General features: G+C 40.9%; 1 protein-coding gene across 1 annotated transcript; it reads right to left on the bottom strand.

Moving 5' to 3' along the window:
* Nucleotides 1–885: 885 nt before the first annotated feature.
* On the bottom strand, nt 886–16,283 carry LOC124025392 (phosphomannomutase 2-like). The gene is made up of 8 exons (XM_046338876.1): nt 16,092–16,283; nt 14,501–14,612; nt 5,305–5,381; nt 5,100–5,191; nt 4,832–4,931; nt 4,684–4,759; nt 4,355–4,474; nt 886–1,326 (listed from the first exon to the last, which is right to left on the bottom strand). The coding sequence occupies exons 1-8, from the start codon at nt 16,206–16,208 to the stop codon at nt 1,223–1,225; spliced, it is 798 nt and encodes a 265-aa protein (XP_046194832.1). The 5' UTR covers nt 16,209–16,283; the 3' UTR covers nt 886–1,222.
* Between the last annotated feature and the right edge of the window lie 523 nt (nt 16,284–16,806).

The following is a 16,806-nucleotide window of genomic DNA, read 5'->3' as shown; positions in this document are numbered from 1 at the left end:
ATGTTTTTACCTGGATTTTTCCCTTATTGTAGGTTACTACTTTGACCACTATTAGTCTTAATCTTTGGTTGTTTACTACACTACTCACTCTGTTTAGCACATGGCCTCATATGTGAATCCTTAAAGAGATGGGTGGGGCTAAGGCTTAAGAGGGTGTGAACGATGCTGAATAGGTGGGGCTAAAGCTTAAGAGGGTGTAGACAGAGCTCTCCAGTAGGTACCAAAATATTCAAGGGCCATTTTCTAAAAAGTGGGGTTACAAGTTTATCAACTTTCAAAGCAGAATTACTTCCCCATTGTTCCTCAGCTGTAGTGTATGATGTACCATTTTCTACCTCAGTCTCTACATTTATCCAATGTACAAAACACAATTTCAAATGTTGCTACATAATAATATATAATAATATGCCATTTAGCAGACGCTTTTATCCAAAGCGACTTACAGTTATGTATGGGTGGTCCCGGGGATCGAACCCACTACCCTGGCGTTACAAGTGCCATGCTCTACCAACTGAGCTACAGAAGGACCACTGGCTAGTATAGAGCCAGTTCAGGGTACAACAGTAGTGGGTAGTAGTAAGACAATGTCAGGTGAGGTCGGTCACATTTGTTAACCTTCCGATAACATTGAGTTTACCACAACAGTAACCGGTTTCATTAATGACGTCGTCCCCAGTGACCGTACGTACATATCCCAACCAGAAGCCATGGAACACATCCACAATGATTGGTCCTGTTCATTAGAGAGCACTGTATCAACCAGGGTCATGTTCACTAGAGAACACTGTTTCAACCAGGGTCATGTTCATTAGAGAACGCTGTATCAAAACATGTTTCAACCAGGGCAATAACTGTAAACTAAACATGATAATACCAGTCTAAATATTAACTTTAGGAGGGGTTTTCAATCAGATTTATTTATAAAGACCTTTTTACAACAGCCGATGCCACAAAATGATACACAGAAACCCAGCCTAAAACCCCAAACAATGTCAATATAGTTTAACCAATAGCAGTTTTTCATGGTTCCAGGAAGTGGATAAAGTTCATGTGCAGAAAGACACGGTTGGAAGAAGCTTCATTTTCCATCGTTCCCAGGGGTGTCACCAAAGCGGTGTTGTATGCATCAGGGAACTCCCAGGTGAATTCCATAAAGCCCTAACGATCACATGGTCGGGCAGGAGTCTCTTTGGCACTTCAGACATCTGATTACTGCTGTGTGTCAGTTGAAGAACAGGTCTTGACAGATACGTTGTGTATCTTCAGGGCAGGTGACTTCATGTCCGATGGTTCTGGGATCTGCATAGATCTCATAGTCGTTTCCCCCTAAAGCAGTGTCAACATTAATATATCATATACTGTAGTTTCCTCCATAAAGCTATAACGCGTTGTTTAGCTATAAACTATAACAGGTTGTCATGCATAATTGCTATAACGCTCAGTCTCATCAGATGAATAGGACCCATCAAATTAGCCAATGTCATCATAAAGCTATAACGTATTTTGAACATGTCATAAAGCTATAACGCGAGTTTTCCCATAAAGTTACTACTTTGACCACTATTAGTCATAAAGCTATAACGTTGTTTACTACACTACTCACAAAAGTTTAGCACATGGCCTCATCCCCTTAAAGCTATAACGGGTTGTCGCTGAGTCATAAAGCTATAACGCCATGGTCTATCGTGTATAAGAGCTATAACCAAAATTTCGAGCCAGTTTTCAAAAGCTATAACACGGTTGTCGTCATAAAGCTATAACAGCTACGGTTGTCGTCATAAAGCTATAACGCGGTTGTCGTCGTCATAAAGCATATAACGCGTCTAAAACTATAACGCGGTTACCATTTTCTAAAGTCTCTCATAAAGCTATAAAACACAATTTCAAATGTTGCGTACATAAATATAATAATATGCCATCCAAAGCTATAACGCGGTGGTCCATCCACAAAGATTGGTCCTGTCATAAAGCTATAACGCTACCAACTGAGCTAGGAAGCTATAACACTGGCTAGTATAGAGCCATAAAGCTATAACAGTAGTGGTCGTCATAAAGCTATAACGCTCGGTCACATAAAACTATAACATTGGTTTAACCATAAAGCTATAACGCGGTTTATTTATAAAACTATAACGCCGATCCCAACCAGAAGCCATAAAGCTATAACGATTGGTCCTGTTCATTAAAGCACTGTATCAACCAGGGTCATGTTCGTCATAAAGCTATAACGCCAGGTCGGAAGGGATTTCATGTCAGAAATAAAACTATAACGACCTTTTACAACAGCCGATGCCACAAAATATAACGCAGAAACCCATCCTAAAGCTATAACCCCAAACAATGTCAATATAAACCTATAACGCAGTTTTTCATGGTTCCAGGAAGTGGATAAAGTTCATCGTCATAAAGCTATAACGCGGTTCATTTTCCATCGTCATAAAGCTGTCACCAAAGCGGTGTTGTCGTGCATCAGGGAACTCCCAGGTGAATTCCATAAAGCTATAACGATCACATGGTCGGGCAGGACGCTCTTTGGCACTTCAGAAATCTGATTACTGCTGTTGTGTCAGTTGAAGAACAGGTCTATAACAGATACGTTGTCGTATCTTCAGGGCAGCTGACTTCATGTCCGATGGTTCTGGGATCTGCATAAAACTCATAACGCCCTAAAGCAGTGTCATATTAATATATATAACTGTAGTTTCGTCCATAAAGCTATAACACGGTCGTTGTCGTCATAAAGCTATAACACGGTTGTCATCATAAAGCTATAACGCGGTCGTCGTCATAAAGCTATAACACGGTTGTCATCATAAAGCTATAACACGGTTGTCATCATAAAGCTATAACATGGTTGTCGTCATAAAGCTATAACACGGTTGTCGTCATAAAGCTATAACACGGTTGTCGTCATAAAGCTATAACACGGTTGTCGTCGTCATAAAGCTATAACACGGTTGTCGTCGTCATAAAGCTATAACGCGGTTGTCGTCGTCGTCATAAAGCTATAACGCGGTTGTCGTCGTCGTCATAAAGCTATAACGCGGTCGTCGTCGTCATAAAACTATAACGCGGTCGTCGTCGTCATAAAGCTATAACGCGGTTGTCGTCATCATAAAGCTATAACGCGGTCGTCGTCATCATAAAGCTATAACGCGGTTGTCGTCGTCATAAAGCTATAACACGGTCGTCGTCATAAAGCTATAACGCGGTTGTCGTCGTCGTCATAAAGCTATAACACTGTTGTCGTCATAAAGCTATAACACGGTTGTCGTCATAAAGCTATAACACGGTTGTCGTCATAAAGCTATAACACGGTCGTCGTCATAAAGCTATAACGCGGTTGTCGTCGTCGTCATAAAGCTATAACGCGGTTGTCGTCGTCGTCATAAAGCTATAACGCGGTTGTCGTCGTCGTCATAAAGCTATAACGCGGTTGTCGTCGTCGTCATAAAGCTATAACGCGGTTGTCGTCGTCGTCATAAAGCTATAACGCGGTTGTCGTCGTCGTCATAAAGCTATAACACGGTTGTCGTCATAAAGCTATAACACGGTTGTCGTCATAAAGCTATAACGCGGTTGTCGTCATAAAGCTATAACGCGGTTGTCGTCATAAAGCTATAACGCGGTTGTCGTCATTATAAAGCTATAACGCGGTCGTTGTCATTATAAAGCTATAACGCGGTTGTCATTATAAAGCTATAACGCGGTTGTCATTATAAAGCTATAACGCGTTGTCGTCATCATAAAGCTATAACGCTGTTGTCGTCATCATAAAGCTATAACGCGTTGTCATTATAAAGCTATAACGCGGTTGTCGTTCATAAAGCTATAACGCGGTTGTCATTATAAAGCTATAACGCTATAAAGCTATAACGCGGTTGTCATTATAAAGCTATAACGCAGTTGTCATCATAAAGCTATAACGCGGTTGTCATCATAAAGCTATAACGCGGTTGTCATTATAAAGCTATAACGCGGTTGTCATTATAAAGCTATATAACACGGAGGTCATTATAAAGCTATAACACGGAGGTCATTATAAAGCTATAACACGGAGGTCATTATAAAGCTATAACACGGAGGTCATTATAAAGCTATAACACGGTTGTCATTATAAAGCTATAACACGGTTGTCATTATAAAGCTATAACACGGTTGTCATTATAAAGCTATAACACGGTTGTCATTATAAAGCTATAACACGGTTGTCATTATAAAGCTATAACACAGTTGTCATCATAAAGCTATAACACAGTTGTCATTATAAAGCTATAAGACGGTTGTCATTATAAAGCTATAAGACGGTTGTCATCATAAAGCTATAACACGGTTGTCGTCATCATAAAGCTACTTACAGGTTTAGTTTTGTCTCCAAAGAAGTGTATGGTTTTATAGGAGTCTTTCTCTACCAGGCCCAGACAGTAACGCTTGTCCCAGCCCTCTGGGAACACATCAAAACTGATCTGACCACCTACAGAGTTGGAGCGAGGAAGAGTGGGGGGAGAGGAGATTAGAGGTCAGACTCACCTATAGAGAAGTGCTTAGGGTTCGAGGTCAGGGGTTAGAGGTCAGACTCACCTATAGAGAAGTCCTTAGGGTTCGAGGTCAGGGTTTAGAGGTCAGACTCACCTATAGAGAAGTCCTTGGGGTTCGAGGTCAGGGTTTAGAGGTCAGACTCACCTATAGAGAAGGTCAGTCCTTTGCCTTTAAACTCCTCTTGAAGAACGGCAACAAACTTCTCTCTGATTCGTTCTTTCTGTTGAGAGACAGCGGTCAATCAAAGTGACCTAACGACACAGACTGACAGACAGACATCATCCCTCCATACTTGGTCCAGCTGGTAGAACTCTATCCTCTCCTCCTGACTACAGCTCCGCCCGACCGGTGACACGTTCAACATTCCATTACGGAACTCTATAAACGTCCCCCTGAGGAGACACAGACAGAGGTTGGGTGAGCGTGTGTGAGAGAGAGAGAGACGGGGTGAGTGTGTGTGAGAGAGAGAGAGAGTGTGCACCTCTTCCTGTGTAGTGTAATCTAGGCCAGGTAGTTGACACAGACAGAGATGGTGTGAGTGAGAGAGAGACAGTGTGTACCTCTTCCTGGGTAGTGTAATCTTGGCCAGGTAGTTGAGACAGAAGTTGATGAAGTCTTGAAGAAGATCCTCCCCCATGTACGCCTGGATACTCTGAAACAACCAATCACAGCCCTGGATCCTCTGAAACAACCAGTGACTACAACGTGTCCATCTTGGTCAATAAACCACATGGGAGCATCAAAGGTTAGAGGTCAGGGTCTTACCTGTACTGCTACCAGCTGTCCATTCTGATAGGCCACCAATCCGTTTTCAGCAAACAGATAGTCCACCTTCTCGACCACTACGACACACAAATGCCCACATTACTACACAGTGTGTGTGTGTGTGTGTGTGTTGTGGTAAACTATTTAATATAGTAAACTATTGACTAACTAAAACTCACCCGTTGTGAATGACTCAGTTAATGCAGTAAAGATCAATGATGGTTTAGTGTGTGAGAGAGAGAGAGTGTAAGAGAGAGAGAGTGAGAGAGAGTGAGAGAGAGAGAGTCAACTGATCTGTCAGGTTGTATTTAGCTGCTCTGACCTTCTCAGCTCTTCTCTGTAAAGGTCGACACACACACACACACACTTGATTCGCTGATCTTGATTCCATAGTGAGAAGTTATTGGTTGATCAGTGATTCTGTATATATTCTGTGTTATATTCTATATATTAATTTATATTTATGATAAACTGGTTAGTTTGGGTCCTGACGTCTGAATGCGTTCCCGAATGTTTCAGCATCTTGACTTTTTCCACATCTTGTTATGTTACAGTCTCATACTAAACTAAAGTATTCAGCCATCTTGTTGTGTTACAGTCTCATACTAAAGTATTCAGCCATCTTGTTACGTTACAGTCTCATACTAAACTAAAGTATTCAGCCATCTTGTTGTGTTACAGTCTCATACTAAACTAAAGTATTCAGCCATCTTGTTACTAGTCTCATACTAAACTAAACTATTCAGCCATCTTGTTGTGTTACAGTCTCATACTAAACTAAAGTATTCAGCCATCTTGTTGTGTTACAGTCTCATACTAAACTATTCAGTTTGTTGTCTTGTTACAGTCTCATACTAAAGTATTCAGCCATCTTGTTGTGTTACAGTCTCATACTAAACTAAAGTATTCAGCCATCTTGTTGTGTTACAGTCTCATACTAAACTAAAGTATTCAGCCATCTTGTTGTGTTACAGTCTCATACTAAACTAAAGTATTCAGCCATCTTGTTATGTTACAGTCTCATACTAAACTAAAGTATTCAGCCATCTTGTTGTGTTACAGTCTCATACTAAACTAAAGTATTCAGCCATCTTGTTGTGTTACAGTCTCATACTAAACTAAAGTATTCAGCCATCTTGTTGTGTTACAGTCTCTAAACAAAGTATTCAGCCATCTTGTTGTGTTACAGTCTCATACAGTCTCATACTAAACTAAAGTATTCAGCCATCTTGTTGTGTTACAGTCTCATACTAAACTAAAGTATTCAGCCATCTTGTTATGTTACAGTCTCATACTAAACTAAAGTATTCAGCCATCTTGTTGTGTTACAGTCTCATACTAAACTAAAGTATTCAGCCATCTTGTTACAGTCTCATACTAAACTAAAGTTACAGTCTCATACTAAACTAAAGTATTCAGCCATCTTGTTGTGTTACAGTCTCATACTAAACTAAAGTATTCAGCCATCTTGTTGTGTTACAGTCTCATACTAAAGTATTCAGCCATCTTGTTGTGTTACAGTCTCATACTAAAGTATTCAGCCATCTTGTTGTGTTACAGTCTCATACTAAAGTATTCAGCCATCTTGTTGTGTTACAGTCTCATACTAAACTAAAGTATTCAGCCATCTTGTTGTGTTACAGTCTCATACTAAACTATTCAGCCATCTTGTTGTGTTATTCAGCCAGCCATCTTGTTGTGTTACAGTCTCATACTAAACTAAAGTATTCAGCCATCTTGTTATGTTACAGTCTCATACTAAACTAAAGTATTCAGCCATCTTGTTGTGTTACAGTCTCATACTAAACTAAAGTATTCAGCCATCTTGTTATGTTACAGTCTCATGTTACAGTCTCATACTAAACTAAAGTATTCAGCCATCTTGTTGTGTTACAGTCTCATACTAAAGTATTCAGCCATCTTGTTATGTTACAGTCTCATACTAAACTATTCAGCCATCTTGTTGTGTTACAGTCTCATACTAAACTAAAGTATTCAGCCATCTTAAGTATTCAGCCATCTTGTTGTGTTACAGTCTCATACTAAACTATTCAGCCATCTTGTTGTGTTATCTCATACTAAAGTTTCAGCCATCTTGTTGTGTTACAGTCTCATATAAACTAAACAGCCATCTTGTTGTGTTACAGTCTCATACTAAACTAAAGTATTCAGCCATCTTGTTGTGTTACAGTCTCATACTAAAGTATTCAGCCATCTTGTTATGTTACAGTCTCATACTTAAACTATTCAGTCTTGTTGTTACAGTCTCATACTAAACTAAAGTATTCAGCCATCTTGTTGTGTTACAGTCTCATACTAAACTAAAGTATTCAGCCATCTTGTTGTGTTACAGTCTCATACTAAACTAAAGTATTCAGCCATCTTGTTGTGTTACAGTCTACTAAAGTCTTCAGCCATCTTGTTGTGTTACAGTCTCATACTAAAGTATTCAGCCATCTTGTTGTGTTACAGTCTCATACTAAAGTATTCAGCCATCTTGTTGTGTTACAGTCTCATACTAAAGTATTCAGCCATCTTGTTATGTTACAGTCTCATACTAAACTATTCAGCCATCTTGTTGTGTTACAGTCTCATACTAAACTAAAGTATTCAGCCATCTTGTTGTGTTACAGTCTCATACTAAACTAAAGTATTCAGCCATCTTGTTATGTTACAGTCTCATACTAAACTAAAGTATTCAGCCATCTTGTTGTGTTACAGTCTCATACTAAACTAAAGTATTCAGCCATCTTGTTGTGTTACAGTCTCATACTAAACTAAAGTATTCAGCCATCTTGTTGTGTTAGTCTCATACTAAAGTATTCAGCCATCTTGTTGTGTTAGTCTCATACTAAAGTATTCAAACTAAAGTATTCAGCCATCTTGTTGTGTTACAGTCTCATACTAAAGTATTCAGCCATCTTGTTGTGTTACAGTCTCATACTAAACTAAAGTATTCAGCCATCTTGTTGTGTTACAGTCTCATACTAAAGTATTCAGCCATCTTGTTGTGTTACAGTCTCATACTAAAGTATTCAGCCATCTTGTTGTGTTACAGTCAGCCATCTTGTTGTGTTACAGTCTCATACTAAACTATTCAGCCATCTTGTTATGTTACAGTCTCATACTAAACTAAAGTATTCAGCCATCTTAAGTATTCAGCCATCTTGTTGTGTTACAGTCTCATACTAAACTATTCAGCCATCTTGTTGTGTTACAGTCTCATACTAAAGTATTCAGCCATCTTGTTATGTTACAGTCTCATACTAAAGTATTCAGCCATCTTGTTGTGTTACAGTCTCATACTAAACTAAAGTATTCAGCCATCTTGTTGTGTTACAGTCTCATACTAAACTATTCAGCCATCTTGTTGTGTTACAGTCTCATACTAAAGTATTCAGCCATCTTGTTATGTTACAGTCTCATACTAAACTAAAGTATTCAGCCATCTTGTTGTGTTACAGTCTCATACTAAACTAAAGTATTCAGCCATCTTGTTGTGTTACAGTCTCATACTAAAGTATTCAGCCATCTTGTTATGTTACAGTCTCATACTAAACTAAAGTATTCAGCCATCTTGTTGTGTTACAGTCTCATACTAAACTAAAGTATTCAGCCATCTTGTTGTGTTACAGTCTCATACTAAACTAAAGTATTCAGCCATCTTGTTGTGTTACAGTCTCATACTAAAGTATTCAGCCATCTTGTTGTGTTACAGTCTCATACTAAACTAAAGTATTCAGCCATCTTGTTGTGTTACAGTCTCATACTAAACTAAAGTATTCAGCCATCTTGTTGTGTTACAGTCTCATACTAAACTAAAGTATTCAGCCATCTTGTTGTGTTACAGTCTCATACTAAACTAAAGTATTCAGCCATCTTGTTGTGTTACAGTCTCATACTAAAGTATTCAGCCATCTTGTTATGTTACAGTCTCATACTAAAGTATTCAGCCATCTTGTTATGTTACAGTCTCATACTAAACTAAAGTATTCAGCCATCTTGTTGTGTTACAGTCTCATACTAAACTAAAGTATTCAGCCATCTTGTTGTGTTACAGTCTCATACTAAACTAAAGTATTCAGCCATCTTGTTGTGTTACAGTCTCATACTAAAGTATTCAGCCATCTTGTTGTGTTACAGTCTCATACTAAACTAAAGTATTCAGCCATCTTGTTGTGTTACAGTCTCATACTAAACTAAAGTATTCAGCCATCTTGTTGTGTTACAGTCTCATACTAAACTAAAGTATTCAGCCATCTTGTTGTGTTACAGTCTCATACTAAACTAAAGTATTCAGCCATCTTGTTGTGTTACAGTCTCATACTAAACTAAAGTATTCAGCCATCTTGTTGTGTTACAGTCTCATACAAACTAAAAGTATTCAGCCATCTTGTTGTGTTACAGTCTCATACTAAAGTATTCAGCCATCTTGTTGTGTTACAGTCTCATACTAAAGTATTCAGCCATCTTGTTGTGTTACAGTCTCATACTAAAGTATTCAGCCATCTTGTTGTGTTACAGTCTCATACTAAACTAAAGTATTCAGCCATCTTGTTGTGTTACAGTCTCTCATACTACTAAAGTATTCAGCCATCTTGTTGTGTTACAGTCTCATACTAAAGTATTCAGCCATCTTGTTGTGTTACAGTCTCATACTAAACTAAAGTATTCAGCCATCTTGTTATGTTACAGTCTCATACTAAACTAAAGTATTCAGCCATCTTGTTGTGTTACAGTCTCATACTAAACTAAAGTATTCAGCCATCTTGTTGTGTTACAGTCTCATACTAAACTAAAGTATTCAGCCATCTTGTTGTGTTACAGTCTCATACTAAACTAAAGTATTCAGCCATCTTGTTGTGTTACAGTCTCATACTAAACTAAAGTATTCAGCCATCTTGTTGTGTTACAGTCTCATACTAAACTAAAGTATTCAGCCATCTTGTTGTGTTACAGTCTCATACTAAACTATTATCAGCCATCTTGTTTGTGTTACAGTCTCATACTAAACTAAAGTATTCAGCCATCTTGTTGTGTTACAGTCTCATACTAAACTAAAGTATTCAGCCATCTTGCTGTGTTACAGTCTCATACTAAACTAAAGTATTCAGCCATCTTGTTATGTTACAGTCTCATACTAAACTAAAGTATTCAGCCATCTTGTTGTGTTACAGTCTCATACTAAACTAAAGTATTCAGCCATCTTGTTGTGTTACAGTCTCATACTAAACTAAAGTATTCAGCCATCTTGTTGTGTTACAGTCTCATACTAAACTAAAGTATTCAGCCATCTTGTTATGTTACAGTCTCATACTAAACTAAAGTATTCAGCCATCTTGACTTTTTCCACATCTTGTTATGTTACAGTCTCATACTAAACTTGTGATGTTCGATGGGGTTCAAGTCCGGGCTCTGGCTGGGCCACTCAAGGACATTCAGAGACTTCTCCCGAAGCCACTCCTGCATCGTCTTGGCTGTGTGCTTAGGGTCGTTGTCCTGCTGGAAGGTGAACCTTCTCCCCAGTCTGAGGTCCTGAGCACCCTGGAGCAGGTTTTCATCAAGGAACTCGCTCTACTTTGCTCCGTTCATCTTTCCCTTGATCCTGACGAGTCTCCCAGTCCCTGCCACTGAAAAACATCCCCACACCATGATGCTGCCACCACCATGCTTCACCGTAGGGATGGTGCCAGGTTTCCTACAGACATATATTATTATTATTATATTATTATTATATTACATGGTGCTTGGCATTCAGGCCAAAGAGTTCAATCTTGGTTTCATCAGACCAGAGAATCTTATTTCTCATGGTCTGAGAGTCCTTTAGGTGTCTTTTGTTAAACTCCAAGCGGGCTGTCATGTGCCTTTTACTGAGGAGTGGCTTCCGTCTGGCCATAAAGGCCTGATTGGTGGAGTAAACTGGCTAGTTTAACAGCATCCCAGCCGTGTTTACAGTATATCAGACAGCAGTACAGCATTATTCGTTATACTAGTACTCCAATGAAAAAAAAATACTATTTTCAGAACACAAGGCTGGAAAAACCATGTGCTTATGTATCTATATGCCAACAGCACACAACATTGCATAACACAGTTAATGTCGGAAGTTTACATATACCGTAGCCAAATATATTTGAACTCAGTTTGCCTTTAAATTGTTTAACTTGGGTCAAATGTTTCAGGTAGCCTTCCACAATAAGTTGAGTGAATTTTGGCCCATTCCTCCTGAAAGAGCTGGTGTAACTGAGTCAGGTTTGTAGGCCACCATGCTCGCACACGCTTTTTCAGTTTTGACCACAAACTTTCTAGAGGATTGAGGTCAGGGCTTTGTGATGGCCACTCCAATACCTTGACTTTGATGCCCTTTTTGGAAGTATGCTTGGGGTCATTGTCCATTTGGAAGACCCATTTGCGACCAAGCTTTAACTTCCTGACTGATGTCTTGAGATATTGCTTCAATATATACACAGAATTTTCCATCCACATGAAGCCATCTATTTTGTGAAGTGCATCAGTCCCTCCTACAGCAAAGCACCCCCACAACATGACGCTGCCACCCCCATGCTTCACAGTTGGAATAAATGCCGAAGAACCCCGTCCCTTATTCCTGTAATTATGGGCTTTTATTTCTGTTTTTATAGGCATTTATTCCTGTAATTATGGGCTTTTATTTCTGTTTTTATAGGCTTTTATTTCTGTTTTTATAGGCATTTATTCCTGTAATTATGGGCTTTTATTTCTGTTTTTATAGGCATTTATTCCTGTAATTATAGTATTTTATTTCTGCAATTATATGCTTTTATTTCTGTATTTATAGGCATTTATTTATAGGCATTTATTTCTGTAATTATAGGCTTTTATTTATAGGCATTTATTCTTGTAATTATAGGCTTTTATTTCTGTATTTATAGGCATTTATTTATAGGCATTTATTCCTGTAATTATAGGCTTTTATTTCTATACTCAGCGCGCATGTAGAGGGACAGGTCGGAACACAATTGAGTGAGACACGGGGGGGAAGGGAATTTAGGGAGCAGAACTGTGTGATGCTTGGCTTCTTTTTTGTTGTGTCTTGCAAATGCACATGTACAAATGGAACACTAGAGTCCTATATCTCTACAATACACCACTAGAGTCCTACAATAAACCACTAGAGTCCTACATCTCTACAATATACCATTAGTCCTACAATACACCACTCGAGTCCTACATCTCTACAATACACCACTAGAGTCCTACAATACACCACTAGAGTCCTACATCTCTACAATATACCATTAGAGTCCTACATCTCTACAATACACCACTAGAGTCCTACAATATACCACTAGAGTCCTACATCTCTACAATATACCATTAGAGTCCTACATCTCTACAATACACCACTAGAGTCCTACAATATACCATTAGAGTCCTACATCTCTACAATACACCACTAGAGTCCTACAATGTACCACTAGAGTCCTACATCTCTACAATATACCATTAGAGTCCTACATCTCTACAATACACCACTAGAGTCCTACAATATACCACTAGAGTCCTACATCTCTACAATACACCACTAGAGTCCTACAATATACCACTAGAGTCCTACATCGCTACAATACACCACTAGAGTCCTACATCTCTACAATACACCACTAGAGTCCTACAATATACCACTAGAGTCCTACATCCCTACAATACACCACTAGAATCCTACATCCTACAATATTCCACTAGAGTCCTACATCCCTACAATACACCACTAGAGTCCTACATCCCTACAATACACCACTAGAGTCCTACATCCCTACAATATTCCACTAGAGACCTACATCTAAAATACACCACTAGAGTCCTATAATATACCACTAGAGTCCTACATCCCTACAATATTCCACTAGAGACCTACATCTAAAATACACCACTAGAGTCCTACAATATACCACTAGAGTCCTACATCCCTACAATACACCACTTGAGTCCTACATCCCTACAATACACCACTAGAGTCCTACATTCCTACAATATTCCACTAGAATCCTACATCCCTACAATATTCCACTAGAATCCTACATCCCTACAATATTCCACGAGAGTCCTACATCTCTACAATAGTCCACTAGAGTCCTACATCTCTACAATACACCACTAGAGTCCTACAATATACCACTAGAGTCCTACATCCCTACAATACTCCACTAGAGTCCTACATCTCTACAATATTCCACGAGAGTCCTACATCCCTACAATACTCCACTAGAGTCCTACATCCCTACAATACACCACTAGAGTCCTACATCTCTACAATACACCACTAGAGTCCTACATCCCTACAATACACCACTAGAGTCCTACATCTCTACAATACACCACTAGAGTCCTACATCTCTACAATACACCACTAGAGTCCTACATCTCTAGAATATACCACCAGAGTCCTACATCGCTAAAATACACCACTAGAGTCCTACAATACTACATCGCCACAATATACCACTAGAGTCCCACATCTCTACAATACACCACAGGTAGGATGCAAAACATTCTTGTTTACTGTTCTATGTATGTTGGTAACCAGTTTATAATAGCAATAAGGTCCTACATAAGTCCTACATCTCTGCAATACACCACAAGGAGTCCTACAACATACCACTAGAGTCCTACATCCCTACAATATTCCACTAGAGTCCTACATCCCTACAATACACCACTAGAGTCCTACATCCCTACAATACACCACTAGAGTCCTACAATACACCGCTAGAGTCCTACATCCCTACAATACTCCACTAGAGTCCTACATCCCTAAAATACACCACTAGAGTCCTACAATATACCACTAGAGTCCAACATCGCTAGAATATACCACCAGAGTCCTACATCGCTAAAATACACCACTAGTCCTACAATACTACATCGCCACAATATACCACTAGAGTCCCACATCTCTACAATACACCACAGGTAGGATGCAAAACATTCTTGTTTACTGTTCTATGTATGTTGGTAACCAGTTTATAATAGCAATAAGGACCCTGGTTGGGTTGTGGTATATTGCTTTTAAATATATTATCTCAAACTCACCCAGACACACCTTAACCCCCTCCCTACCTCCCAGACACACCTTAACCCCCTCCCTCCCTCCCAGACACACCTTAACCCCCTCCATACCTCCCAGACACACCTTAACTCCCACACAGACACTCACCATCATCTCCCAGTTGTTCTTTGATCTTGATGAAGTCCGACCCCCCCACCACGCCGACTCGAACACGCCGCCGCAGACGCTGCAGAAAGTCCTCCATCCCGGGAGTCACCCTCTGAAACACACCAATACACGCTAGTACACTGCTACAACAACCAGTCAATCACACGGTCCTGCCTCGACCCCGGACGCGGCCCTGCCTCGACCACGGTCCTGCCTCGACCCCGGACGCGGTCCTGCCTCGACCCCGGACGCGGTCCTGCCTCGACCCCGGACGCGGTCCTGCCTCGACCACGGTCCTGCCTCGACCACGGTCCTGCCTCGACCACGGACGCGGTCCTGCCTCGACCCACGGAGGCGGTCCTGCCTCGAACCACGGAGGCGGTCCTGCCTCGAACCACGGACGCGGTCCTGCCTCGATCACGGTCCTGCCTCGACCACGGTCCTGCCTCGACCATGGACGCGGTCCTGCCTCGACCCTGGACGCGGTCCTGCCTCGACCCCGGACGCGGTCCTGCCTCGACCGGTGACGCGGTCCTGCCTCGACCGCTGACGCGGTCCTGCCTCGACCACGGATACAGTCTATATCATTCACCTGGTGACTGACTCATATAGCTAAACCATAGCACTCTCTCTGTCTATTGCCTGGAGTCTTTACTAACAACGGTCCGTTTTACCTGTCTTTAGTGAACAGGGTTCTTCTATTCATTACCCCGTTTTGCAACAGAAACAGTTTATTCCAAACGTTTCGTAAAGAAAACGAGTTTATATTGGACAAATGCTGGTAGGTTGTGAACTAACGTTAACGTTGGGTTATTTTACCAGTCTGTTCCTTAGGTTAGTGGACTGTAGAAGGGGATCTATCGGTAGCAGCACCGTGGGACCTATCTGTAGCAGTACCGTAGGAACTATCGGTAGCAGTACCGTAGGAACTATCGGTAACAGTACCGTAGGAACTATCGGTAACAGTACCGTGGGAACTATCGGTAGCAGTACCGTAGGAACTATTCGGTAGAAGTACCGTGGGAACTATCGGTAGCAGTCTCTACCGGAGGACCTGGGAACCATGCCCCATCGGTAGCAGTACCGGCCATGCTGGAACTATTCCTGGGCCCTAGCCAGTACCGTGAGGACTATCGGTAGCAGTACTGCGTGCTGGTCAGGAACTATCGGTAACAGCCAGAAGAGGACTGGATATGAGAAGGAAGAACCCCATCATATGCTCTCTCTAACTCGGAGGACCTGAGCCCTAGGACCGTGCCCCAGGAACTATGATGGCTCCTTGGTCCCCAGTCCACCTGACTGTGCTGCTGCAGTACCGCTGGTCATTTATGAACATTTGAACATCTTGGTCATTTTCTGTTATAATTCGGTAGCCAGAAGAGGACTACCGGGGATTTCTTCCTATTTTGGCCTTTCTAGGGAGTTTTTCCTAGCACCGTGCTTTTACACCTGCATTGTTTGCTGGGGGTTTTAACAGCACTTTGAGATATCAGCTGATGTACGAAGGGCTATATAAATAAATTTGATTTGATTTGATACCGTAGGAACTATCGGTAGAAGTACCGTGGGATCTATCGTTGGTCTTACTTACCTGTCGGGCGGCAGTCAGCGTCCCGTCCACATCGAAGAGACACAGCGTCGTGGTGTCGACAGCTTCACTCATCTTGTTCGTAATAAATGTGTTGGAGGATGAGTTATTCGCCGTCATGGGACAGAGGACGGACAACTGATATGAGAAGGAAGAGACTAGTGGACGGACTGCAACGTCATCAGTGCTTTGTGTATACGGAAGTACAGTCCCCTTGTCCAATCACAGCGCGCTGTGGGCGTGGCTTTGTAACGTCGAATTCGCTCGTCGTGTCCGTTCGGGGAACGCCAAATATTTAGTTATTAGCCTGACCATTAAATACTGAATTATTGACCAACAGACAATTGAATAGTTTATTTTATTTTTCACCAGAGTCCAGCTGAATTGAGCTGTGAACAAGTTTCATAGGGTTTTGCATCACTTCGTTTTTAATTTAACCAGGTACTAATGGGGATCGATAATACATACAAATATAGCCCTCAGAGAGGAGGGTACATGAGGTTATGGACCAGAACAGGGTCATATAGCCCTCAGAGAGGAGGGTACATGATGAGGCTATGGACCAGAACAGGGTCATATAGCCAACAGCTCTCAGATACAGAGAGGAGGGTATCAGAACAGGGTCATATAGCCCTCAGAGAGGAGGGTACATGATGAGGGTATGGACCAGAACAGGGTCATATAGCCCTCAGAGAGGAGGGTATCAGAACAGGGTCAT

The sequence above is a fragment of the Oncorhynchus gorbuscha genome, unplaced genomic scaffold (assembly GCF_021184085.1).
Source record: "Oncorhynchus gorbuscha isolate QuinsamMale2020 ecotype Even-year unplaced genomic scaffold, OgorEven_v1.0 Un_scaffold_2241, whole genome shotgun sequence".
Taxonomy (NCBI): Eukaryota; Metazoa; Chordata; class Actinopteri; order Salmoniformes; family Salmonidae; genus Oncorhynchus; species Oncorhynchus gorbuscha.
This window is presented reverse-complemented; position numbering and strand designations above follow the sequence as displayed.

What these genes read in the sequence shown, in the direction of transcription:
- LOC124025392 (XM_046338876.1), bottom strand. Translation starts at nt 16,208, where the DNA reads ATGACGGCGAATAACTCATCCTCCAACACATTTATTACGAACAAGATG. An exon ending in CGCTGACTGCCGCCCGACAG is followed by an intron (nt 14,613 to 16,091) that starts GTAAGTAAGACC and finishes GGTGTGTTTCAG; the next exon opens with AGGGTGACTCCCGGGATGGA. An exon ending in GACAGCTGGTAGCAGTACAG is followed by an intron (nt 5,192 to 5,304) that starts GTAAGACCCTGA and finishes TGGTTGTTTCAG; the next exon opens with AGTATCCAGGCGTACATGGG.